At 42.6% G+C, this 25,202-nt stretch overlaps 1 protein-coding gene and 3 long non-coding RNA genes across 5 annotated transcripts in view; 1 reads left to right on the top strand and 3 right to left on the bottom strand.

Annotated features, from left to right (window-relative positions):
• The window catches only part of LOC146406312 (uncharacterized), a 30,388-nt gene extending 28,231 nt beyond the window's left edge, over window positions 1-2,157 (bottom strand). Inside the window, exon 1 of the long non-coding RNA XR_014809913.1 lies at window positions 1,983-2,157. This is a non-coding gene — a long non-coding RNA (uncharacterized LOC146406312). The remainder of the gene's footprint in view (window positions 1-1,982) is intronic.
• A 587-nt stretch (window positions 2,158-2,744) lies between these two features.
• LOC146406311 (uncharacterized) lies at window positions 2,745-6,965 on the bottom strand. Its single transcript, XR_014809931.1, has 2 exons — window positions 6,830-6,965; window positions 2,745-2,887 (listed from the first exon to the last, which is right to left on the bottom strand). It is a non-coding gene; the product is annotated as an uncharacterized LOC146406311 (long non-coding RNA).
• Window positions 6,966-7,291: 326 nt separating this feature from the next.
• On the top strand, window positions 7,292-24,153 carry NARS1 (asparaginyl-tRNA synthetase 1). Of its 2 annotated transcripts, none has more exons than XM_005659487.4 (15): window positions 7,292-7,409; window positions 8,432-8,511; window positions 10,570-10,635; window positions 10,732-10,824; window positions 10,918-11,007; window positions 11,970-12,048; window positions 13,538-13,608; window positions 15,863-15,949; window positions 17,329-17,550; window positions 17,642-17,841; window positions 18,080-18,215; window positions 19,127-19,240; window positions 21,687-21,818; window positions 22,118-22,249; window positions 23,024-24,153. In XM_005659487.4, exons 1-15 carry the CDS (start codon window positions 7,367-7,369, stop codon window positions 23,153-23,155), a joined length of 1,677 nt encoding a protein of 558 aa, XP_005659544.1. In that variant the 5' UTR covers window positions 7,292-7,366; the 3' UTR covers window positions 23,156-24,153. The 2 variants fall into 2 exon arrangements, with proteins under 2 accessions (XP_005659544.1, XP_003121503.3); XM_003121455.7 differs by having other exon boundaries at window positions 8,429-8,511.
• On the bottom strand, window positions 13,842-18,636 carry LOC146406310 (uncharacterized). The gene is made up of 2 exons (XR_014809968.1): window positions 14,930-18,636; window positions 13,842-14,619 (listed from the first exon to the last, which is right to left on the bottom strand). It is a non-coding gene; the product is annotated as an uncharacterized LOC146406310 (long non-coding RNA).
• Window positions 24,154-25,202: the final 1,049 nt, after the last annotated feature.

The raw sequence follows: 25,202 nt of genomic DNA, 5'->3' as shown, positions 1-25,202 counted from the left end.
CAAGCTTCATAATGAGTAAGCCAGCCTATGGAGTCCTATACAGGGTTTCTCGTTACCACCCACTTGGGAACTCTCACCTACCTTCAGATTCCTCATTTAAATTTTGTGTGACCAACATAAACGTGCATCATTAGTGAAGAGTTTAACAGAGGTGACACTAAGGACTCTTTCTAAAGGTATATTTATGGTTCAACTTTTTGGGAAACTTGCCTCAGGATTCCATCACTGCCAACATCTTGAGTAAATGTGAACCTAGAAGAGCTCTTTTCAATTTATTGGGTTTGTCCAAGACCAGACTGTTTCTTAGGATTTTGTGGCTTGGGGTGAAAATACTTTCATGATCTGCTCCAACAACAACAAAAACAAACAAAAACAAAATACACACACAACCATAAACCAAGAAATCCACTGGGCCTCTGAGATCCCCAGAGACCCCACAGGAGCCTCAACTCCTGCTAAACTAATACCATGATTGCTCTTCAAAATAACCTGGGGGAGTTCTCCCTCATTGCTTTCAGAGAACACAATCCCTTGTGTTCTGAAAGCTTCCCACTCCCCCCTCCATTTGACTCTACCTTCAACTTTCAAGACCATTTGACTCTACCTTCAACTTTCAAGACTATCTCAAATCCCACATTGTACCCAGGTCAATTCAAAGAAAGGAGTCCAGGCTGATACGAATTGTGCATTTAGAAAGCTTGAGAGCATACAGCCTGGTGAGCCTACGGGGGGGGGGTTGGGGTGGATCCTAAGAGCAAAAGAAGTCAGGGAGGGTTGCCAGCTGGAGAATGAGAGTTTATGTTTCCAACTGTTCGCCCTGGCTGGAGTATAGAGATTAGACTGGAGAAATAAGGAGGACTGAGAAGACAGGAGGAAGGATACAACAGCTGAGCCCTGAACAACTCAGGGGTTAGGGCACAAATCCTCACGCAGCCGAAAATCAGATTATAACTTTATAACTGACCATCGGTGGAATCAACCAACTGCAGATCCTGTACTACTGCACTAGGTATTTACTGGGGAAAAACCCACCCATCAATTCAAATTTGTGTTGTTCAAGGGTCAGCTGTGGTTACATTGTACCAGAAGGTAAGGACAGGTGCTGAGCCTGGAAAGTTTGAGAGTTTTGAAGGAGGGCCATCAGAGCTCCTATTCAACAGCGTGAAGCAAGAGATGGGTCATTTCTTGAGAGAGTTGGGGCAGTGGAAAAGATCTGCAGAGTCTGAGATACTTTGAAAACTGGCCAGAATTCATTAGGAGTGGGGTATGGGTCCGTCCCACCAGCATCCCTCAGCAGTTTGAAGGCCTGAGATTTGATTTAAGCAGGATCATGGAACAAAAGAACAATGATTAACTAGCAATACTATTTACATCCTAATTCAGAAAGTTCACTAGATGCCAAGCACACACTAGGCATTTCTGTATCTCACATTAACCTCCAAAGGCAGCCTTTCCAGAATATTATCATCACTTTACAGTTGAAAAACCTGTGGCTCAGAGAGATTAAGGAACCCGAGCAGAGTCACTGAGGCAGAAAGAGCCCTGTGTCCTAGGATATCTGGCTTCAGTGCCCCATTAGTCACCCGCCTTCAAGAAAAATGAAGGACACTTTATAGTGTCCTTCATTTTAACTTTTCAGGAAGAGATTAAAGACAAAGCTAGCAGTTTACAAACACGAAAGAGCCTGGGGGCCGCCAAAATAAATTAACGAGCAAACCTAAATGCTTAAATTTAACTCTACAAGCAAAAAGTTACATTTCCAGTTTTCTAAGTTAATAGTGTCACTGTAATGATAATTCCCACTTTTTGTTTGCAGTGTCAAATCGATTTTAAACATTACTGAGATTTTCTCAAACATTACTGAGATTTTCTTCGATTGCTTGACCGCTTCGCTATCTAGGCAAACACTAAGCTTCCCCTCCCCACACCCCAGCCCCCGTTCCCGGCCCTGGGTTGGGGAAAAGTGTCCTAGAAACGCTTACAGTGATTTTTGCCTCTTCTCTCTTCGAAACGTCTTGAGGAGCAAATAACTTTAGTGCATAAAAAAGCGCTAAAGAAGCCTGCGCGCTTGCTCCAAGATAACGCACGGAAAGCTGTGCTCAAACAAGCCTGAGATCCAGCCTCCCTTACTCACAGGGGAGGTGCCGCGCAGAACCGGAAATGTTAAGACCACGTGTGGAAAGGCAAAAGTGCCTGGAGACAACATGGCAACACGGAAGTTGCGGGCCTTGGGCCCCAGCCAGCGGCCCGCTACGGTGGCCCGCGGGGGCCATAACAGGGTTAGGACCGTGATTCGCTTCTGGCTCCCGGTGGAGCGGAGGAGGCTTCTACCCAGAGACTAGAACAACCCTGATGGGCGGGGGCGAAATATCGAGGACCGCAAGAAGAGGGCGCCCCAGCTGGGCGGTCTGAGGAGGAGAGAAAAACAATACCATTCACTGCATGCATTCATTCACTATAAGCACCGACAAATTTCAATTTGTTCTTGGAAGTGACTGTTTCCACGATGCTGTAAGTAAAGTTCTGCTTCCGGAAGGAGGTTGGACTAAACTGTCTGCCCAACAGATAATTAGCAAACGCTTACTGAGTGCAAGCTGTGCTGAGTGCCCTGGAAGGATGCCAGCATGGCATCTTACCTACATTCTGGTAGTGACATGTACGGGCCAGGGACCAGACACAGGGGGCAGGGGCAAGTTCAGTACGGGCTGTGGGTAGATGAGGAGCAAACCACTCTAGGAAAGAGGTTGACTGCTTTGTTTTTATTACTGGGGGTAGAAACTGCAGGAGGCAGGCAGAGGGTCTTGTCTGCAGTTGCCCTGGAGCTGTCGTCCCTTCTCTCACTTCCATTTCATGTGGTCTTCACTGGTGTTAGGAGAGTTTGTCCTTCCTTTGGGCAAAGAACGGTAAAGATTGGAGTTCCCGTAGTGGCGCAGTGGTTAACGAATCCGACTAGGAATTCGTTGCGGGTTGCGGGTTCTGTCCCTGCCCTTGCTCAGTGGGTTAACGATCCGGTGTTGCCTTGAGCTGTGGTGTAGGTTGCAGACGCGGCTCGGATCCCGCGTTGCTGTGGCTCTGGCGTAGGGTGGCGGCTACAGCTCCGATTCAACCCCTAGCCTGGGAACCTCCATAAGCTGTGGGAGCGGCCCAGAGAAATAGCAAAAAGACAAAAAACAAAACAAAACAAAACCAAAAAAAAAAAAACAGTAAAGATTTCTGCCTTCTGGCTTCAGTGTGGGTCATAGACATTTCAAGTGCTTCACAGAAATGAAAATACCTGGAGAACTGTTTGAAACCAAAAAACACACAAAATAATCATAATAATATACATTCCACTGTGTGAGAGATTGCATCAAACATTGTCTGACACCTTGCAGTGTGTTTTAACTGCCTCCCAATAGGCTATTCAGCTCCTCTTTTAAGCCAGCTGCTTCTGAGTAACGGGGCTTTTATCGGTCACTACTGTCCTGATAAAGCTGTGTAACAAAATGTTCCAAAACTCAGAGGCAACACAACAATCATTTATTCTCACTGGTCTATCTAGGAGTCAGCTGATCTGGACCAAGTTCAGGTGGGTTTAGTTCCAAGATGTAGACTGGATCCAGGTCACACTTCTATCACCTTCCTTGGACCAGTAAACTCTTCTCCTGATAATGGCAGGGGCAAGAAAACACACTCAACTGTACAAGCACATTTTTAAAAAATTTTTTTCCTTTAAATTTTTAAAAAATTTTTAATTATTATTTTTATTTTTATATAAATGCAATAAATTCATTGAGTAATAAAATTAAAAAATAAAAAATAAATTTAAAAAATACAAGCACACTTTAAACCTTCGCTTTTGTCAGCTTAAAAACTATGGATGACTTACAAGTTGAAAGTTGTTTTACTGGGGACAAAATGAAGACTACAGCCCAGGAGGCAGCATTTCAGATAACTTTGAAATTCTGCTCCAAAGAAGTAGGAGGGAGTGTCAGTACACATGTGATTTTGGAGGGGAAGTACATGCAGCCACACACACACATTTTATATAAGTTAGCTGCTAGCCTTGTGGAGGTTACTGCTAGTTACCAGGAGCAGATGTCACCATGAAGTCTTTTCTAGATATGAGATGTAAGAATTGGGCTCATAAAATCCTCTCCTGAAAATATTTAACTGTCGAAGACCTGTTCTGCCAGTTCTCCCAGAGCACAGAATGCCTCACTCCTGATCTCCACCCTGGAGACTTTCAGGGGGTGTTGAGGGTTGGCAGCCTGCAGTGACTCATGATTCAGTCTGTGTCGAGGCAGGTGGCAAGTACCAATCTCCACTTCACACTTTCATCACATCTGCCCATCTCCCACAGTCAGAAAAAATCCACACAGCCAAGCCCAACATGATTTAAGCAGGGAAGTACATTTTTCCCACACAGGAAAAGGACACACATGTGATTATTTTAAGCAGTAATCTAACTTGACGCAAAGCCCATGGTTACACAGTGAACACCACAGACATTTCTTTCATTGAAAATGTGTTCCCTGATTATAGCAGATGTTATGTACTGTGGAGATGGGCACGGCATTCTGTAAGTCCACAGATGCTGGTGCTACAGGCAAAAGGGGCACATCCTTAGGTGGACAATGCCTCTACAATTGAGAGGCATATTGCTGCCTCCTCCAGGGAGCAAATGTAATCTGCCAGCTACCAGCTGGCCACCTGGTCCCCCCCAAAGATTAGTATCTTAATCTTTGGTCCTCAAAGTTGGCTTCTGCTGCTGTCAGCCTGGGTCTTCAGCGGTGGTAGTCAGCCAGCCAGATCAGCCTCAATGAAGGGCAGTCCATGCAGCTGAACCCACGCATAGCCACCATCCCATTGCTAAATGGTCTCTTGGACCAAGAAGCTCTGGGAGGTCTGGGGGGGCAAGGCCAACCTTCACGGTTTACAAACACCTCCTCCGTACCTAATGCCTTCTAATGGGCATTTACAGGAGCAAGACGTCTTCACATTCTGTGCCTGTCCAGAGGAGTCCACCCACATACTTCCCCTGCCCAGACTGCACCTAATCTCCAGTCTTATTCTCCTCCAAGTCCCTGACCAATGGGTCAACCTTTTAGCCAGTGTCCATCAGCCCCTCAGGTCATCTCTATTCATGGAGGAAGCAGAAAATCATCCATCCATCAATGTTGTAGCAACTGAGATTTCCCTTTGCCACTATCTTTTCAGAGCCACACCCAAGTGAGGCTGTAATAAAAGAGCTGCCCACATCTGGCTTATCCCAGGATATCATGCAGATGTCAGGAGCTGGACAAGGAGAATCCAAGTCTGTAAGTGTGGAGAGAGGAAGTGGCAGCAAAGCAGTGGAGGCAGGTGCTATGGGAATTCTTGTGTACCTTTCTCTAGTCGTCCAGACCTGCTCAGGCCCCATCCTATATACACATCTTCCTTTTCACCACAGAATGTTTCTCTGTACATGCAATTTTATGAATCAGGTAAAACTAAATTCACGAAGGGCAGTTCAGATGACAGTCTGTTCGTGCCCCCTGACAGGTCCTGTGAACTTCAGTTGAGGGTGCAGCCAGCCTGCCATGAGGGAGCTGGAGGAATAAGTACCCTGACCTCACTCCATCCCTCCAGGTGCCCCTCCTGGGCTGTATCTGACCAGAAGCCAGACAGCCCATCCATGTGTCCACGTATGTCAGCTTCTGGGAGCTCTGAACAGGATGAAGAGGCAATTTTTGTCTGGACAGGCTGTGGTATGCAGCTCCCAATAAGGCCGCCTCAAGCCCCACCTCCTGTATTCACCCTTGTATAGCCCTCTCCCATACTGCACCAGGGCTGGTCTGGGCCACCAGAAAAATATAGCAGAAATGATGAAATGTCATTCATTACTTAGGTTATTAAAAGGCATTACAGCTTAGGTTTTAGTTGCTATGGCAGGCAGCTTCCCAAGATGGCCCTGGAATCCTCGCCTCCTGGTTTATGCCCTGGTGTAAAACCCTTTCTGTGAGTAGAAGCTGAAGCAAGTGACTTGAATATAATGAACAGAATGTGGGGAAAGTGGTGGGATATGAAGGACCATGGCTTCCCTGTGGTTGGCAGCCCGATAGGGGGCCCAGCTGGCAGGAACCACAACCTTCTGCCAAGAGTCAAGAGTGAGCCTGATCCTCTCCCAGTCACGCCATCAGCTGACTGCAGCCCCTGCCTACAACCTGGTTCAGGAGAGACCCTGTGTCAGAAGAACCCCCAGCTTAGCCGCTCCCAAATTCCTGGCCCTTAGAAACCATGTGAGGCAATGCATTTGCTTTGCAGCAGTAGATAACTAATACGTGGGCAGACAGAAGCCATTCAGCAAAGAGGAAAAGAGGAAAATCTATGAAACAGGGTGAAATTCTCTTAAAGTATCGGGTTCATATTTTTGATAGACTCTGAAGTTATGTACAGAGTTTAGAGTTTCTTTAATTACAAAAATATGTTTCTTTGACAAACTGGTATTCCACTAAGTTGAGAATGATGATGTTAGCCGCCCTTGTTTAGTGGCTATGACTGCTGGACAGTGAATTTAATCATCTCTCACAAATAGGGAAATTTAAGCTCAGACAGGTTAACTTAATTATCCCAAGACCCACAATAAAAGGCAGAACCAGAATGGTTTGAAGCCCTAGTTCTTTCCACATTGTTATCATGGCCTCCCTAATAGTGATGTCTTGTAACTTTAAATAAAAATAAACTCTATAGTACAAGTGACAAATACAGAAGTAGATTCATTCATTGAAGTTAGAAAGTTAAAGCATCTTCATATTTCAAAGCAGGCAATGAATGGGAAATAGGACTTAGCTGTGACTCTTAGCCCTACCTCCATCTCAGCTCATTGCTGGCGCTCAATATATTTGATGATGACATTAATTCCACCAGCATTCTACTATCTGGGATCTGGAACGAAATCCTGAGTCTGGTTTCCAGGAGGGCTCTGCTGAGTCCACAGGGACAGAAGGTGGAGGGCGGACCTAGAAGATTCAGCAGGAAAGATGGAGAGAGGAAGGCCCGAGGGAGCACGACTGCACCGCCCATTCCCGGCCGTCAGGATCCAGTTAATCCGCTGCAGGGGGGGTTGTCCCTGGGAGCTTCTCGAGGTCGCGGACGCGGTGGGGAGCCGGGTGGGGGATGCGAAAAGGGGCGGGGCGCAGGATCCGGAAATAGCCTCTGCCCGGCCCAAAGATGGAGGCCGCGGCGTCGATCGCCCACATCCTGAAACCTCCTGTAACCAATGGAGCAGCGACCCTTCGGTGACTTACTGCGACGACTTCTGCACTACGTTACATGATGCAACATCCGAGTTGAGGAAGTCGCGGCGGCACGTTGCGGGTGGTAAGGCGGCTGCTTGTTGGAGGTGATGTCCTTGGACGTGACCAGGGCAACCGCGGGGATGGTGCTTGGTGAGTGAGCTCGGGGACCCCGGGGTGTGTAAGTGGCGCGGAGCTCCCTGCCTGTGGCAGGAACCTTGTTCTGGCTGAGTACAACTCATACTCTTAAAGTCTGGCGCAGAGTGGGCGCCCCGCCACCGTTTACGTGAATGACGGGAGAGGGAAGGGGCCTGGACCTGCTCTGAGTCCACTCTCGCGGGGCAGGCGGGTCCCTTCCCCCCATCTAGAGATCTGGGTTCCTCGTGCTGGGGTGGCGGCCGCTCCGGGCCCTGCGCCATTGGGAGAAATCCCTTAATTCAGCTGAGATTTAGGCACGGCGGGGCATGGCCAGACCACAGGGCAGCCCCCAAATATGTGACTCTTCCAAGAGATCATCAGGAAATGATTTTGGAATGCGAATTATCTTTCATATACACTTGTTTATATTGAGATTTTCTGGGAGACCATATGGTGCAGTAGAAGAAAGTAGAGATTGAGAGGACCTGAATTTGTTATGGCTCATTTAATTAGTTGGGAGGCCTTCTGCGATTTGTTTAACCTCAGAGCTTTGGTTTCCTTTAAAGACCAGAGAAAACTGGTATTTATTTAATATCTGTCTTCTAGCACTAGGATATCTGATTTATGTTTCATTCTCAGTACTTCAAGATGGGTATTGTTTTCCTCATCTTATAAGCCCAGAAAGGTTAATTGAATTCTCCAGGGTCACTGGCTTTTGAGGTACGACATCCAAGTTTCTGGTCTGGTCTGGCCAATTTTACAGCCCTTGCTTTGTTATTGAGGACTCCAATAGCAGTATCACAAATTAAAATGATCAAAGTTCATTTTGAAAAGCCGAATTAATAATCTCTTTTTACAAGATGGATGCCATTGAATAGGGGAATGGGAAAGTAATTATAATTTATTTTGGACCTTGATAATTTTTACCAATCAGATGCTTGTTTTCTTTATAAAGAATGAATAAAGTAGCTGCAGTGTGAGGGGACTGATAATTATTGGCCAAACGAGTGACTTATTCTCATTTTGTAAAACAGCAGAGCTTTATGTCTCGGACCGAGAGGGAAGTGATGCTACTGGTGATGGAACCAAGGAGAAACCTTTTAAAACAGGTCTTAAGGTAGAGTCTCTTTCTCATTAGGAAAAAGACTTTGCATTTATTAATGACTCATGTCAATTGTTATGTGACTTATCAGGAGTGTTATTTCATGCACTAGGTTTGGAAGAGAATTTTCAGAAAATGGCAAGTAAAGACTGGATACAGAAAATGAAGTTTTAGGGTATTAGATGAGCTAAGTCTAAGCTTGTGTCTTCTTCCTTACCATGAGGCACTGCATCTTGGAATTTTTCTCTACAATTAGTCAGATAGCTGTTTTTTAAATTCTTGTAGAACTAGAAGTCAGCTTCCCTCAGTCATACTGAGTTCGTGTCCACATTTCTTCCAAACTGACTCTAAGGATTCTCTCAGTGAATTTACCACTCAATTCCAGGTGTGATCCTGAGCCTTGAGACGACTCAAGACCAGATTTACATCTGTCTACCAAGAAAGGACCCATTTCTCAGAGCAGACACTCAGGAACTCATGAGTTATGAGCCTGAAACCAGGGTGCTAATTTATTAATGAACTATTATTTCTCAGGGCATAGAAGCCTCCAGTGAGTTTAGTATATTCTTCCTAAGGAGACTTACATGGAAAGCCAAAGATGTTTCAGATGGGTTCTTGGAGAGAGCGACTTGGGACATGAGTGGGTAACTGATTGCAACATTGTGGGCCCAGACGTTCCTCTGAAAGTAGTCATGGCCTTGCCTGTTGACTGGAATGGCTGCAGCTGCCACATGAGGAAGATGGTTAAAGCCTTCTCCCAGGACAGCACTAGGAAGACCACTGCCCTGACACCCTTTTTTTATTTTTTGGCTGTGCCCACAGCATGCAGAAGTTCCTAGGCCAGGGATCAAACCCATGCCATAGCAGGAAGCCACCAGGGAGCTCCCTGACACTCTTTTTACTGTGTGACCATGTCTGGCCAGTCCACCTCCTTGTGAACTGTTACACTGTTTGTTTAGGTTATTGTCGAGTGTTCCTGTCCTGGGACCATTCTCCCCTTGTTTAGCTCCTACTCTGTGGTTATGTTTTGGTGTGTCAAACCTGGGTCTTATTTTTAATTCTTAGAAATCTCTTTTTGGATTGTTGGGGTGATTCCTCTGGCTCCTCAGAACTGTTTAGATGGATGCTTGCCAAATGTCGCTGCTTGCAAAAGTGTGTCCTTCTGATTTGGAGAATTACAGTTAGGCACTTTGAATTTCAGTAATAACAAAGAAAGGGTCAGTACAGACTGGCAGGTGATAAATGAATTCTCAATGGTTTACAAACATCCTTACAAAGTCTAATTGTTAAAAAGAGAAGCAGAGGAGTTCCTCTCATGGCTAAACGGATCCCACTAGGAACCATGAGGTTGTGGGTTCAATCCCTGTCCTCACTCAGTGGATTAAGGATCTGGCGTTGCCATGAGCTGTAGTGTAGTTCGCAGATGCGGCTCAGATCTGGCGTTGCTGTGGCTGTGGTGTAGGCCTGCAGCTGTAGCTCCGTAACCTGGGAACCTCCATATGCTGTGGGTGTGGCCTAAAAAGACCAAAAAAAGAAGGAAAGAAAGAAAGAAATGACTTCCCTGGTTTCTCAGTGAGGATTAACCATCTGGATGTGCCGTTAACTCTCTCTTCTGTTGTTGTTAGTGTACCTCCCATTGGTCCCCACAGCCACCTAAAATCTTTTGCTCCTGGGAGTTTCCACTGTGGCTCAGTGGATTAAGGATCTAGCATTGTTGCAGCTGTGGCTTGGATTCAGTCCTTGGCCTAGGAACTTCCATATGCCTTGGGTGTGGCCAAAAAAAAAAAAAAAGTCTGTTGCTCCTAGTCTTCTAGTATGGGAAACTATATACTATGTAACCAAACTTACTAGAATTATTTGGGAAAGGACTGTTCTACTTTAAGCAAAATATTCCTAGTATGTTCAGCCATTCCTTCTACCAACATTGACCCTGGGCTGGTGGGGTCTTTATGCTTTCTTCTTGGCTCTTGATTATGTTCTAAATGATCGAAGTTATGTCATAATTCAAGTGATATTTTGATTTTGAACACTGCAATGTTAAAGAAATGTCCTTTTCCTCCCTCCCTCCCCAAGGCTTTGATGACAGCTGGAAAAGAACCTTTTCCTACCATTTACGTAGATTCACAAAAAGAAAATGAGGTAGGATGAACCCAAAACTCTATAGAATTATATTTTGTGATGAAATTTTCATAAGAAGACAGAGGTGTTGAAAACAATATTTATTTATCCCTCTAGAGGTGGGATGTTATTTCTAAATCACAGATGAAGAACATTAGAAAAATGTGGCACAGGGAACAGATGAAGAGTGAATCCCGGGAAAAGAAAGAGGTGAGTAGTGGGTTTGCTCTGTGAGCATTTTTCAGATTTGGACACCAGAAGCTGTGTTAACCATTTTAATAATTGCCTGATTATTAAAACTAGGCGGAAGACAATCTGCGAAGAGAGAAGAACCTGGAAGAAGCAAAGAAGATTACCATAAAAAATGATCCAAGTCTCCCAGAGCCAAAATGTGTAAGTGTGACATCTGTCATTTCAAATATTGTAGACTTGCCACTTGGGACTGTTCTTTCTGTGTCTGAAGGGTATGCTGCGTGCTGTGGGGAGGTGTTTTTTTTTTGCACTGTTTGTCTCTTCTTTCAGAAGGGAGAGAGGGAAATAATGTTTGAGGGTTATGAGGCTGGTTATTATGGGTCTTATTTTTAAATAAAACTTAGTAATTGTGTGTTGAACGAGTTCTATCCCAACTAAAAGCTAGCAGCCCTGGGATCCAGGCCTGGCCAGGCTGTGTGGTATCGGTCAAGTGATTTTACCTTGCCTTGGTATCAGTTTCTTCACCAGAAAAGGAAGAAATGGATAGCCATGATTTTCATGATTTCTCAAACAGAGAAAGTTTTTTTGTGAAAAATTTTTTTTTTTGAAAGTGGATTATATCTATATTCTTTCTAGAACAGAGCACTGGGCTGTGAATGGACACGGTTAGATTTCGATCAGTTCTTACTGCTGCTGGATTGTCCTATTTTTCTTGCTTCCTTAGTGGTGAAGCTGTTTTCTTGGCCACATCCACCAACCCCTCCCTCTCCTCACCTCTCTCTGTCACCCACCAGACAAAAGGCCAGCCTTGGAGTTTCCACCACTCAGAGGAGCTGGAGGGTCACTGAGGTCAGGGAAAGGGTTCTGCAAGTCCTCGCTAGTGTGAATTCTGTTATTCATTGATTCGATACAGAAAATCTGAAATTCTGGGTGGTTCTCATCGCCAGTTTTGTACCAAGAGAAAGAAGACTTGGATTTTTTTTTTTCAGCTCCTCTAGTCCAAGGAAATTTTTTGGCTCTGACCTGCCATGGAGCAACTGTCTGCAGTTTCACACCATTTGTGAATTTTTAACACTTTCCCGCCATCCATCTAACATTTGTGAAAAAGTTGACCTGTGATAAATGACATGCTGGATCAATTGTTATGTCTTTTAACTTGACAGGTGAAGATTTGTGCATTAGAAGGGTATCGAGGTCAAAGAGTGAAAGTATTTGGCTGGGTCCACAGGCTGCGTAGGCAAGGTAACTGAAGTAGCTGTCTTGTGTCTCTTTAATTTTCAATATCTCTGGTCTTATGTGAAGAACTTAAAAAAAAAATTTAGTTGGTTTTTTGTTTGGGAATGCTAGCTTTTCTTTGTTTTTTAAGTTGAAGTATAATTGATTTACAATGTTGTGTTAATTTCTGCTATATAGCAGAGTGATTCAATTATACGTATATACATTCTTTTTCATATTCTTCCCCATGTTGATTTATCACAGGATATTGAATATTGTTCCCTGTGTTGTACAGTAGGACCTTACTGTTTATCCAGTCTATATATAGTAGTTTGGGAATGCTAGCTGTTTAAAGGAAATAGTGATTTATATCCTAAATTTGTTCTTTTTAAAAAAAAATTTTTTTTAATTGATTTTTGGTTTTTTGGCTATACCCACAGGATGTGGAAGTTCCCAGGCCAGGGATCAAACCTGTGCCACAGCCACAACCTTAGCCACTGCGGTGACAACACCAGATCCTTAACCCACTGCGCCCCATAGGAACCCCCAGATTTGTTCTTATTTATTATGACTGTTAAAACTTTTTAAATTATTTATTTATTTATTTACTTGTCTTTTTGTCTTTTTAGGGCCGCACCAGCGGCATATGGAGGTTCCCAGGCTAGGGGTCAAATCAGCCATAGCTGCCTGCCTACGCCACAGCCACAGCAGTGCAGGATCCTTAACCCACTGAGCAAGGTCAGGGATCGAACCCACAGCCTCATGATTCCTAGTCAGGATTCATTTTTGGGTTAGGGTTAGGGTTTTTATTATTTTATTTTTATTATTTTATTATTTTATTTCATGTCTTTTATTATAAGTGGTTATCAAATCCTTTGTAAAAAGAAATGGGGCTTAAAAAACCAAAAGAGTGATTCTCTGCAGCAGTGTATATGCACTTCCTGCTGAATGTACTGTACTAGGCATTGCAGAGATCAGTGGTGAATAAGACTGAATCCCTCAGCTCACGTGCTTACTGTCTGGCTCTCCCATGATCATGTGGGTCAGGAGGCTCACACAGGGTTTGAAAATACAATGAAGTTAAAATGCTTTACAAATACTGAGTAGTGGAGTTCCCATTGTGGCTCAGTGGTAAGGAACCCAACTAGTATCCATAAGGACACAGGTTCAATCCCTAGCCTCGATCAGTGGGTTAAGGATCCAGCGTTGCCGTAAGCTGTGGTGTAGGTCACAGATGCAGCTCAGATCTTGCTGTGGCTTTCCGGCAGCTACAGCTCTGATTTGACCCCTGGCCTGGGAACTTCCATGTGCCATGGGTGTGGCCCTGAAAAGCAATTAAAAAAAAAAAAAAAAAGCCAAGTAGTGATATTATTCATGGATGCTTTAGAGGAACAAGGACATGTGGGAGGTTTGAACTTTCAACATTTAACCTTGGTGGTTTCTTTATCTAAATTATGAGAAGGTACTTTCAAGTGCCTTGTGAACAGTCTAGCTAAGTATCTCTTTCTCATTTTAGGAAAGAATTTAATGTTTCTTGTGTTGCGAGATGGTACAGGTTATCTTCAGTGCGTCTTGTCAGATGATCTGGTAAACATTTTCTCATATTTATGATAGATGAAAATTAGATTTTTTCAATAGGTTCTTTCATTGTTGGTTTGGGGAATTTTAGGATCTGTATACTTATTTTTACGTTATTGTGGAAAATTTCCAACATCTAAAAAATGGAACAGTAGGAAGAAACCTCGCATGCTCATCACTCAGCTTCAGTAACGTGTTAGTTGAGCAGCTGTAACTAAGTACCATAAACTGAACAACGGAAATTTCTTTTATTTATTTATTTATTTTTTATTTTCCCACTGTACAGCAAGGGGGTCAGGTTATCCTTACATGTATACATTACAATTATATTTTTTCCCCCACCCTTTCTTCTGTTGCAACATGAGTATCTAGACAAAGTTCTCAATGCTATTCAGCAGGATCTCCTTGTAAATCTATTCTAAGTTGTGTCTGATAAGCCCAAGCTCCCGATCCCTCCCACTCCCTCCCCCTCCCATCAGGCAGCCACAAGTCTCTTCTCCAAGTCCATGATTTTCTTTTCTGAGATGTTCATTTGTGCTGGATATTAGATTCCACTTATAAGTGATATCATATGGTATTTGTCTTTGTCTTTCTGGCTTATTTCACTCAGTATGAGATTCTCTAGTTCCATCCATGTTGCTGCAAATGGCATTATGTCATTCTTTTTGATGGCTGAGTAGTATTCCATTGTGTATATATACCACCTCTTCCGAATCCAATCATCTGTCGATGGACATTTGGGTTGTTTCCATGTCCTGGCTACTGTGAATAGTGCTGCAATGAACATGCAGGTGCACGTGTCTCTTTTAAGTAGAGTTTTGTCCGGATAGATGCCCAAGAGTGGGATTGCGGGGTCATATGGAAGTTCTATGTATAGATTTCTAAGGTATCTCCAAACTGTTCTCCATAGTGGCTGTACCAGTTTACATTCCCACCAACAGTGCAGGAGGGTTCCCTTGAACAACGGAAATTTCTTTCTCACCGTTCTAGTGGTTGGAAGTCCAGATCAGGTTGCTGGCACTGCTGAGTTCTGGTGAGGGCCCAGTTCCTTTGCGTCCTCATCCTCACATAGCAGAGCAGAGAGGCAAGGCAGGCTCTCTCCTGACTGTCTGTCCTGAGAGCATAATCCCATTCACGAGGGCTCCACCCTCTTGCCCTCGACTACCCACCTCCTAATACCATCACGTTGCAGGGAAGCATTTCAACATGTGAATTTGGAGGGCACTTGCACATACATTAAGTTCCTAACAAGGAACAACTAAGATAATTTCTGGTTTACTGCTCCCCCCTTTTACCTCCCAGACATCATATATCATACAATCATACTTACATATGCATATCCAAGAAGAAATATTTTTAATGTAACCACACCACCATTATCTCTCTCTCTCTCCCACACACACACACACACACACACACTCCAGAGTTAACACAACTTAAATACCCTGTCACATTTTCCCAATTGATTCATGCCTATTTACAGTTGGTTCCTTTGAATGAGGATCCAGACAAGATCTACATCTTGTGTGTCTAAAATCTTTCTTAGTTTATAGCAGTTTTCCCTTTTCATTTTCTTCCTCCCACCCACCTTGCCATTTATTGGAAAAAACATGGTCATTTTTCCTGTGAAACTTCTCACATTCTGGATTTGGCTGATTGTATCCTAAGGGTCAATTAATATGTTCCTCTAACTTCTCTGTTATAAACTGGAGGTTAGTTCTGGTTGGATTCATCGTCTTCTTTTTTTTTTTTTTTTTTTTTTTGATACAACTACTTCATGAACAAAGCCATATTCTTCCAACTACATCGCATCACAAAGCACTCATAATTTCAGTTGTCTTTATGATTAGCGGTTCAGGTATTGACGGCCTGGTCACTCCTTTATAAAGTTCCCCAAAACATTTCTCCTAATGGTTTTTGTAAGCACTGATGATCATAGCCTATATGGACTCTGTGTGCTCTTTTAACAGTCTACATTTTAAAGAAAGAGAGAAACGAACTTTCCAGACACTTGTAAGAGATGTGGGCTAGTATTGTTTATGCATATGTATGTGTGTAAAGTATGTATTTACAATATATGTGTGTATCTATATATCGATAAATCTTTCTCCCACAAAAATAGCTGTTCTTTATTAATATTAAAAAATGGCCATCTTCTTGTTTTACTAGTTTTGGATAACTTGTTTTTAAATAATTCCCTTTGTGCTTTTCTGTATTTTAATGTAAATGGGAATAACTAAATTTGAACTTGATCTTTTTATAGTGTCAGTGTTACAATGGAGTAGTCTTGTCCACTGAGAGTAGTGTTGCAGTGTATGGCATGCTAAAACTCACCCCAAAGGGCAAGCAGGTGAGTGCCTTCAGTTCCTCCCTGGGTGAATAGGTTGTGTGCTTGTTTGTCTTCTACTGTCTTCATTGGTACTTTTGGCATTTGCTATGTAACTATAGAGATGTGATGCACATGCTAAATTTGGTAGGCTTATTCCTTTTCTGGCTAAATGTGTTTGCTGTACAGCTCATATGATGTAACAATCTCAGGGATTTTCAACACAAAGAGCTTCTGAATAATCTTCATGGCCTAGAATGATTTGCTTGTGTGCTAGGCAGAAATAAAAACTCTGCCCAAGTTTTTCAGGAAAGAACAGTAATCTAACTCTGAAACTTTTGAATAGAATTTGAAAGCCTCTTTAAAAAAATATGTATATATTTTTGTTGTTTGTTCCCCAGCCAACAGACATGTAACCTATCCCAGTTATAGTTACTTGATGGTAATTATAGTCCAAATTACAACTGTGGTTATATTTGTTTACTGAAGAAAGCAAACGTGACATATTAACCACCAGAGGGAGTCCATAGGGTCCTCCTAATACACTAGAAATATTGATAAAAGAGAATCTCCCAGAGATCATGTAAAGAACCTATATTAAGAGTGATTATCTGGAGTTCCCATCGTGGCTCAGTGGTTAACAAACCTGACTAGGATTCATGAGGATGCGGGCTCAATCCCTGGCCTCACTCAGTGGGTTAAGGATCAGGTGTTGCCATGAGCTGCAGCTTGAATCTGGCATTGCTGTGGCTGTAGTGAAGGCCGGCAGCTGTAGCTCTGATTGGACCCCTAGCCTGGGAACCTCCATATGCTGCAAGTGCAGCCCTAAAAAGAAAAAAAAAAAAAAATATGAATATCTGATTCAAGTTCACTGAATTTTCCTTGGAAGTAATTTGATTGCAAAATGGAATGGTTTTCATGATTGTTAACTTGCTGTCCAGTTTTTGGCACCAAGGTAACTATATATTCCAAACATGGCTTCTAAAATGCTTTCAATGGAATTACTAGGGAGAACTTGAATTTTTACTATATGTGTGTTCCAAAGAGAAAGAGCTTTTAGTATAAAAGGTTTGCATTTAAGGAGTTTTTCTATGTGGGTATTACTTTTAAATTATTGGGCAAAGGCTAGACACCTACCAGAGTTTAACAATAGTTAGTCATGGGATTATACTTTATTTTCTAGTTTGTGCTTTTCTATTTTTAAAAAATTGTGTTAACTTACTCTGAAGGAAATATTAAATATGTCAATATAAATTCAATCCTTAGATCTGTTTTTCGAAGAATAAGCTAATAATCATCAGGTTCTTAGAAAATTAGCTTACTAAAAACTTTGATATAAATAAAAGTCTTTAAAACTGCAAATTTTGTGTTTCCTCCCCCCCCCCCCCCTTTTAAAAATGTAGGCTCCAGGGGGCCATGAGCTGAGTTGTGACTTCTGGGAACTGATTGGATTGGCCCCTGCTGGAGGTGCTGATAACTTGATCAATGAGGAGTCTGATGTTGACGTCCAGCTCAACAACAGACACATGATGATCCGGGGAGAAAACATGTCCAAAATCCTAAAAGCACGTTCCGTGATCACCAGGTGCTTTAGAGAGCACTTCTTCGATAGGGGGTACTACGAAGTAAGTGTGCCTTCCTCATCTTTTGCAAATGATGCCTTGTGCAGGTTTTGAACAGTGGTGCTTTACTCACTCCTCCTCTCTATTTGAACAGGTCACTCCTCCAACATTAGTGCAAACACAGGTGGAAGGCGGGGCCACACTCTTCAAGCTGGATTATTTTGGAGAAGAGGCATACCTGACACAGTCCTCTCAGCTGTACCTGGAGACCTGCATTCCAGCTCTGGGAGATGTTTTTTGTATCGCACAGTCATACAGGGCAGAACAGTCCAGAACACGAAGGCATCTGGCTGAGTATGAAATAGTATTTTTGTTTTTGTTTTTAATTTTTTTGAAGAAAATATGTTTAGGGAGTTCCCCTTGTGCCTCAGCAGTAACGAATCTGACTAGTATCCACCAGGACACAGGTTTGATCCCTGGCCTCACTCAGTGGGTTAAGGATCTGGCATTGCCGTGGCTGTGGTGTAGGCTGGCCTGTGGCTCCGATGCGATCCCTAGCCTGGGAACTCTGAGCTAGTGCCTTGTTCCTCAGATACACTCACGTGGAAGCAGAGTGCCCTTTCCTGACCTTTGAGGAGCTCCTGAACCGATTGGAGGACTTGGTTTGTGATGTGGTAGAAAGAGTCATGAAATCGTCAGCAGCAGGCATAGTGCGAGAGCTCAACCCGGTAGGTCTGCTGTTTTATGAAAACGCAAAACTATGATACTGATTTGGAAGGCAGCAAAGTCTGTACTCTCATACCTTTGTTTTTTAGAGATATAATAGCTTGGTGAGCTTTTAAATAAGTGACTAATGTATATATATTTGTATATGTATTTCTTGAGGAGTTCCCATCATGGATCAGTGATTAATGAATCCATCTAGGAACCCTGAGGTTGCAGGTTCAATCCCTGGCCTCACTCAGTGGGTTAAGGATATGGCGTTGCCCTGAACTGTGGTGTAGGTTGCAGACGTGCCTCGGATCTGGCATTGCTGTGGCTGTGGTGTAGGCCAGCAGCTACAGCTCTGGTTAGGCCCCTAGCCTGGGAACCTCCATATGCTGCAGGTGCAGCCAGAAAATGACAAAAGATAAAAAATAAAATAAAAAATATGTATGTTTTTTGAGATATAATTGATATATAACATTGGTTTCAGGTGTGCAACATAATGATTTGATATATGTATATACTGGAAAATGTTCACCACACCAGAGTTGCAACTTTTTTTTCTTGTGACGCAACCTTTTCAGATCTACTCTTGGCAACTTCAGATTTACAATGCAGTATTATTAACTGTAGTCACCGTGCTGTGTACATTTCATCCCCAGGACGTGCCTGTTTTATAATTGGAAGTTGGTACCTTTTGACCCCCTTCACTCATTTCCGGGCTACTATTTTGAAGACTGCGACTGGATAGTAGTCATTGCCAATAATTTCATAATTTAATTTACATAGGAGAAACTTTGTATGTATTTTCCATTTTTAGGAATGTCCATATTGTTTTTTAGCCTGCAGTAATATTTTACAATAATGGCAAATAGTGTTTCTTAAAATGTTAATGGTTTCTTTATATTCACTGTATTTTTCCTTTCTCCTGTAGAACTTCAAGCCCCCCAAACGGCCTTTCAGACGGATGAACTATTCAGATGCTATTGTGTGGCTAAAAGAACACAATATAAAGAAAGAAGATGGAACTTTCTACGAATTTGGAGAGGTATTTCTTTCCAGTCATTGTTTCCATGCTGGTCTTGTGCTCAAGTGGATTGCTACTTCTAGTTAATTAACCAGTATTGCAGAAGGCATCGGCTTGTCATCAAATAAATGATAACCATGGAACCGTCTTGGGTTTGTCTTAGGATCCATGGCTTAATAGATGTAGAATATGCCTTAGAGCAGTGCCTTTTATTTACAATCTTCAGTAAATTTTAGCATCTCATCCTTCAGTAAATTTCACATCTCATCCTTTGTCTCTCCTCTTCCATGACCAATCCCTGGTCTTGACTTACAAGGTCTAATTGCAATTCTCTAGACTGGCTGGATGCTTCAGACAATTGTGAACTTTTTTTTTTTTTTTCTTTTTGTCTTTTTAGGGCCTCACCCACGGCATATGGCGGTTCCCCAGGCTAGGGGTCTGATCGAAGCTGTAGCCACCAGCCTACGCCAGAGCCACAGCAACGCCATATCCGAGCTGCATCTGTGACCTACACTACAGCTCATGGCAGCGCTGGATCCTTAACTCACTGATCGAGGCCAGGGATTGAACCTGTGTCCTCATGGATACTAGTCGGGGTTCGTTAACCACTGAGCCACAACGGGAACTCCATTTTTTGTTTGTTTGTTTGTTTTAGTTGTGAACTTTGAAATCACATGCCAAGCATTGGCATGTATATATATTTTGTTTTGTTTTTCTGGAGAAAAAGAAAATCCTTTTCTTTCAAAAAGTATTCCTTCCCCCAAAACAGTGAATTAAAACTCCTTCCTATGGAGATGACACAAAGAGGAAAATAGCCTTCCGTTAAAATGCAAAGCCAGGAAAGGCTTGGTGGGGAAGGTGGCAGGTGCCCCAGAGACATTGAGCTTGTCTGTCTTGCCAGCCACCACCCTTCCAGCATGTTTTGAGGTAAAGATTGCTAACATTACTTTCAGCCCCCTTCTCTGTGCATTTAATTTCTCCTTACATAGTATTTGCAAATCTGTTTTAGAGAAAAACTAGAATTTTGTTTTGTTTTTAGAAAGAATTTACAGAGAGGACAGACAGTGTACTAGGCCTATATAAATTTTGTTGTTTCATGAGTTCAGTTGAGGACATATAATTACCAAATTCGGTGCTGAAAACTTGAGAACTGTTGTTACTGAGTACTCAGCCAAGTAATGTGACTGAGTGGGAAAAACTCAAGCTTTGGAGTAAGAGGCCCTCCCAAGTGGAGGGAGTAGCTGAAGGCCAGTGACCACCCCACCCCCCACCCCTTCCCTATCTCTGCCCTGGAGGCACCTTGCAAAGCTGCAAGGACTTAATGAGCTCAGTGCCCAGCAGAGGCTGAGGCACAGAAAGCCCTCTGGGCTAGTCATTTACTGTATTGATGTCATCTCATACAGGAAGGCTGCTAGAGTAGTAAGAGGTCCTCAGATCTTTTGGAACATACAGTAAGGCCCCTTTCTCCCTGTTAAATCGTGTACAGGACTCTAGTATGTGAAGCAGTGACAAGCTGAGAGACAGAGCTCTCACTCACCTCCCGTTTCCTCTCTGAATCTCAGGAGGGCACAGGGCTCCAGGGACTAGAGCTTGAAACCACCTGTGCCAAGTGATTGCTAAATAAGCTCCCTCTTGTTTTCATATTAAACAAATCAGTGAGTCTTGTCCAGTTCTCTCAGTCAGTTTTTACTAGGACAGGAGTTTTCGGCTTTAACTTGAATTTCTGTGTGGTTTACTGAAGGATGTTTGAGAGGGAAGCAGAACTTGATTCATCGTCATCTAATTTCCATTGGCTAACTCCTCCAGGTGTGGTGACACTTAAAATTTGACATTGCTTATTTGTCTTAGGACTGTGACTTAACTACCATTGAAGGCATGCAGATTTATTATAATAGGAAAGAAGCAGAGATAACAGGAGAGTTTAAAGGCTGGTGTTATTAATAATATACTCTGTGTGTCGATCATTGATGCTGTGGAGCATTCACTGGTTATCTTATGCTTGTGGGACTGAGTGGACCACATTTGCTTCGACCTAGATAAAACTGGCCACTGAGGAGTTCCTTTGTGGCACAGCAGACTGGCACTGTCACTGCAACAGGTTCATTCCCTGGCGTGGGAACTTCCACATGCTACGGGTGCAGCAGGCCCCCCCCCCCCCAAAAAAAAGCTGGCCACTGCTGGGGGTGGGAGTGGGGGAAAAGGGACTGAGCAGAACCTAATCATGGCGGGGGAAACTTTGGTTTGCTTTGTGTGGGTCTTTATCCATTCCTCAGGCAGCATGGCACAGATACAGGAGGAGACGGTTCTGTTCACAGTTTACCTTAGAGAAACTGTCCCTTACATCATGTGGGTGTGTATTCTGGACTCCATGGCATGAGCAAGATGAAGGGCTGCCAGTGGGTCACAGAACTGCTTCAGTCGTTGCCTTTTGAGCTGCAAATGTTAATGAAGTCTCATTTAACCTCAGGATATCCCAGAAGCTCCTGAGAGACTCATGACGGATACCATTAATGAGCCGATCCTGCTGTGTCGGTTTCCCGTGGAGATCAAGTCTTTCTACATGCAGCGGTGTCCCGAGGATTCTCGCCTCACCGAATCTGTCCGTTTGTGACACAGTATTTGTGGTTTTGCTTTTGAATGGGGTGGGGACTGTCTTGGAATAAGATACAGCTCATGGCAAATATTGCATTATAGATCTGCAATATTTAAAGAAGTAGTTTTTGTCCTCTGAGTGGGTGTAACCTACCTTGTTAAATTATAGAATTGGAGTAATATTTGAATTTTGCATGATCACAGTACTCCGTTAGTTCTGAAATACGTGACTTTCATTTAAACTCTAGAGCAGTGCCATGACTGAGAGCCTGCTAGTAACTGCGTTTTATTTCCTCATTTTTAAAGGTTGACGTGTTGATGCCCAATGTTGGTGAGATTGTGGGAGGCTCAATGCGTATCTGGGATAATGAAGAATTACTGGCAGGTTATAAAAGAGAAGAAATTGACCCCACTCCCTATTACTGGTATACAGATCAGGTATATAAAAATTTTTTAAACACTACATTTTTTTCATTATAATAGTTCTGTATAAGTTGAAATTTTTAAAAAGGGTGGTACTTTGGCACTTGAATGAACTGTATTCAGTTTCTTGGTTATAATAATGTGTCATGAGTATTGCTGGTTTTGTCTGTGGCCATATGGTAACTTAATTTGGAAACCTAAGTAACTGCTGGCTTTGCTTGTTGCTACTGAGTTTTTAGAACTGTGTCATTAGATCCTACCAATAGCTGGCCTATATTTTATTTTCTTCTGATAAACGGAGACATTGGCTTAATTTATAAGTTTGAAATCTACTTTCCAGTGTGGCAAATCCCTGGTTTACCTTTCATACCAAATTATTTTTTCATATGTGGTCCTTGAAGGTATATAGCTTAAGGGTTGACTTTTTAACCATGTTAAGCTGACAGTAGGAAATTTTAAACTATTTTAGACAAGGTTTTTTGTTTGTTTGTTTGTTTTGCTTTTTAGGGCCACATCCATGGCATATGGAAGTTTGCAGGCTGGGGTTGAATCAGGAGCTGTAGCCGCCAGGCTGTGACACAGCCACAGCAATGCCAGATTAGAGCTGTGTCTGCAGCTTACACCACAGCTCACGGCAACGCCTGATCCTTAACCTACTAAGTGAGGTCAGGGTTGGAACCCACATCCTCATGGGTATCAGTCGGGTTTGTTTTTGCTGCGCCACAATGGGAACCCCTTTTTGGACAATGTTTTGAACTAAGCATTTATTCCTCTCTTTTTTTTTAACAGCGAAAATATGGCACCTGTCCACATGGAGGGTATGGCCTGGGCTTAGAACGATTCCTAACCTGGATTCTGGATAGGTATCACATCCGAGATGTATGCTTATACCCTCGATTTGTCCAGCGCTGCAAGCCGTAACCAGCTTCCCCTGAGACATTAAGAGAAGAACACAGTTGATGGAAGGAACAAACTGCCTCTTTAAACAAAAACAAAAAGCCAAAATCTTCCCCTTTTTATTCCACCGAGTTATATCCATTTCTGTTTTCCCTTTGTTTTTTATTCCTGCTACCACGAAAAGCAATCCAAATCATTGGAATATCAGGTGACGTTGATGTCCGTTTAAGAAAAAATACCCATAACAAAGTTTGGGGGAAATACGTGGCATGTAGCTCTGCCGTTATGAATACGTTTCAACATTTTATCCAGTTTTAGGTTATAATCTTTGTCATACATACCACATCTATAATTAAATAGTTTTCATTTACAGTCTGAGACATTCCAGTAACTTAATCTTTCTGCCCTTTTAAGTGTAACTGGAATTCTTTAACTCTATCGTTTTATTGTGTCAGTGAGTCAAAACAAACACTTTGGGGAAAAAATTGACTCTATGCTGTAAAAATCTGCTAGTATTAGGACAGACTATAAATCGTTAGTAAATCATGCTGGAATGAAATGAATACAGTCTTTCACATCAGTTGTTGTCTTTTCTAAATCTGATGGCCACTTATAATTCCAAGACACATGAATTGATTTGGAAGAATTTGTAAAAATATAATCGCCTTGAACAATTTGAGAGCAAATTTTTGGTTTTTGGTACTTCATCGAACAGCATTCTTCCTGGCATTAGTTTAGGCTAGAGAGGCAGAGTGATCCTCACTCTTCCCTGGTAGTTCCTAAGTAATTAAGAATAAATAAGTTCCAAAGTATTTGCAGCTGGAATCTTAATGTCAACTGTACATGGCTGTTTGAGTCACCCCATACAGTGTCTTTAGAGCTAATCTCTGCTACCTTTTTAACTCTCAGGCTTTTTGAATGGCTTCATTTCAGATTTGATTAATTTCTCCCCCAAAATGCATGTCATGTATTCTCAATAGGCTGATTCCCAACAATCAATAAATGAACACACATAAAAACTCTCTGCTGACTTAATTTTTTTAAAACGAACATCTCTGTCTCATGCCTTTTGCATTTTTTTATCTTTATTTTTCACAATTTGTATATGTGAAATTAGATATTACTGACTTTAATAGCTGTTACTAAAATACTTGGTAATGAAAAGAATGATTTTTTAAAATTAGATATGGGTCTTAGTTACATAATTTTTATAATCTTTTTGTGTTATTTTGGGAAAATTTGATTATGTCCTATTTTGCAGTTAGGTGGAATGGTCGATGGAAATGGGGCATGTGTAGTATATTCAGCCTATATCTAAGTTTAAAATACTTGTAAGAATAGGAATGAGCTCTAATTGGATTTACCTAGGCAATTCGTTTGATCAGAATTTAGGTGAAGAGGTTGAACTCAGCTTTAATTTTAATTTTATAGATGGATTGAGAGTTGTAAATACTGAGGGAGAGATGTGGGGTTAGGTGGGGAGAGTGGGACAGGGTTGTAGTGACATCACCCAAGAATCGGAGCAGCAACCCTCATGCATGTGGAGTTTCATTCCCCTCACTCTGATTGTCACTGTAGTCCTGGTGTCACAACCAGTCCCACGTCCCTGCCAGGGTCAAGCTCAGACACCCCAGTTCTGAGTTCCTGCTCTCATGGGACGCATCTCAGCTCTTTCCTGCCTGCAGCCTCTTCCTGATGTGTGGTTCTCACACCAGCAACCCCCTTTACCTTTGGTACTTGTGTGGCTGACCTCTCCACAGTTCTGGATAAGATGGGTACTAACGCTGCGATGGTTCAAATGACTTAACCTCCCCTCTAGAGTTGTCAGTGTCCTGCAGCCATTTCTGGCCACCCAGCTCCCCACCACCTGGCTGCCTCTAGCACTTTCTAAAAATTTCTTGTTTAGTATCTAGAGCAATACAACTCTATCAGAATCACCTTTCTGGAGTTCCCTGGTAGCCTAGAAGTTAAGGATTTGGGATTGTCTGTCTCATGCCTTTTGCTGTGGCTTGGGTCTGATCCCTGGCCTAGGAACTTCTGCATGCCATCGGTGCAGCCAAAAAGACAGAAC

Source organism: Sus scrofa, chromosome 1, assembly GCF_054392235.1.
Source record: "Sus scrofa isolate SSC_HxYL_T2T_F1_AM1 chromosome 1, Sscrofa_HxYL_maternal_Yorkshire_Landrace_v2.0, whole genome shotgun sequence".
In the NCBI taxonomy this organism is placed as follows: Eukaryota; Metazoa; Chordata; class Mammalia; order Artiodactyla; family Suidae; genus Sus; species Sus scrofa.
Note: the sequence above shows the minus strand (reverse complement) of the source record. Positions and strands in the feature narration are given on the sequence as shown.

Coding starts and splice junctions, on each gene's coding strand:
- NARS1 (XM_003121455.7), top strand. CDS start 7,367: ATGTCCTTGGACGTGACCAGGGCAACCGCGGGGATGGTGCTTG. Junction 10,636..10,731: donor ATTCACAAAAAGAAAATGAG/GTAGGATGAACC, acceptor TTATCCCTCTAG/AGGTGGGATGTTATTTCTAA. Junction 22,250..23,023: donor ATTACTGGTATACAGATCAG/GTATATAAAAAT, acceptor TTTTTTTAACAG/CGAAAATATGGCACCTGTCC.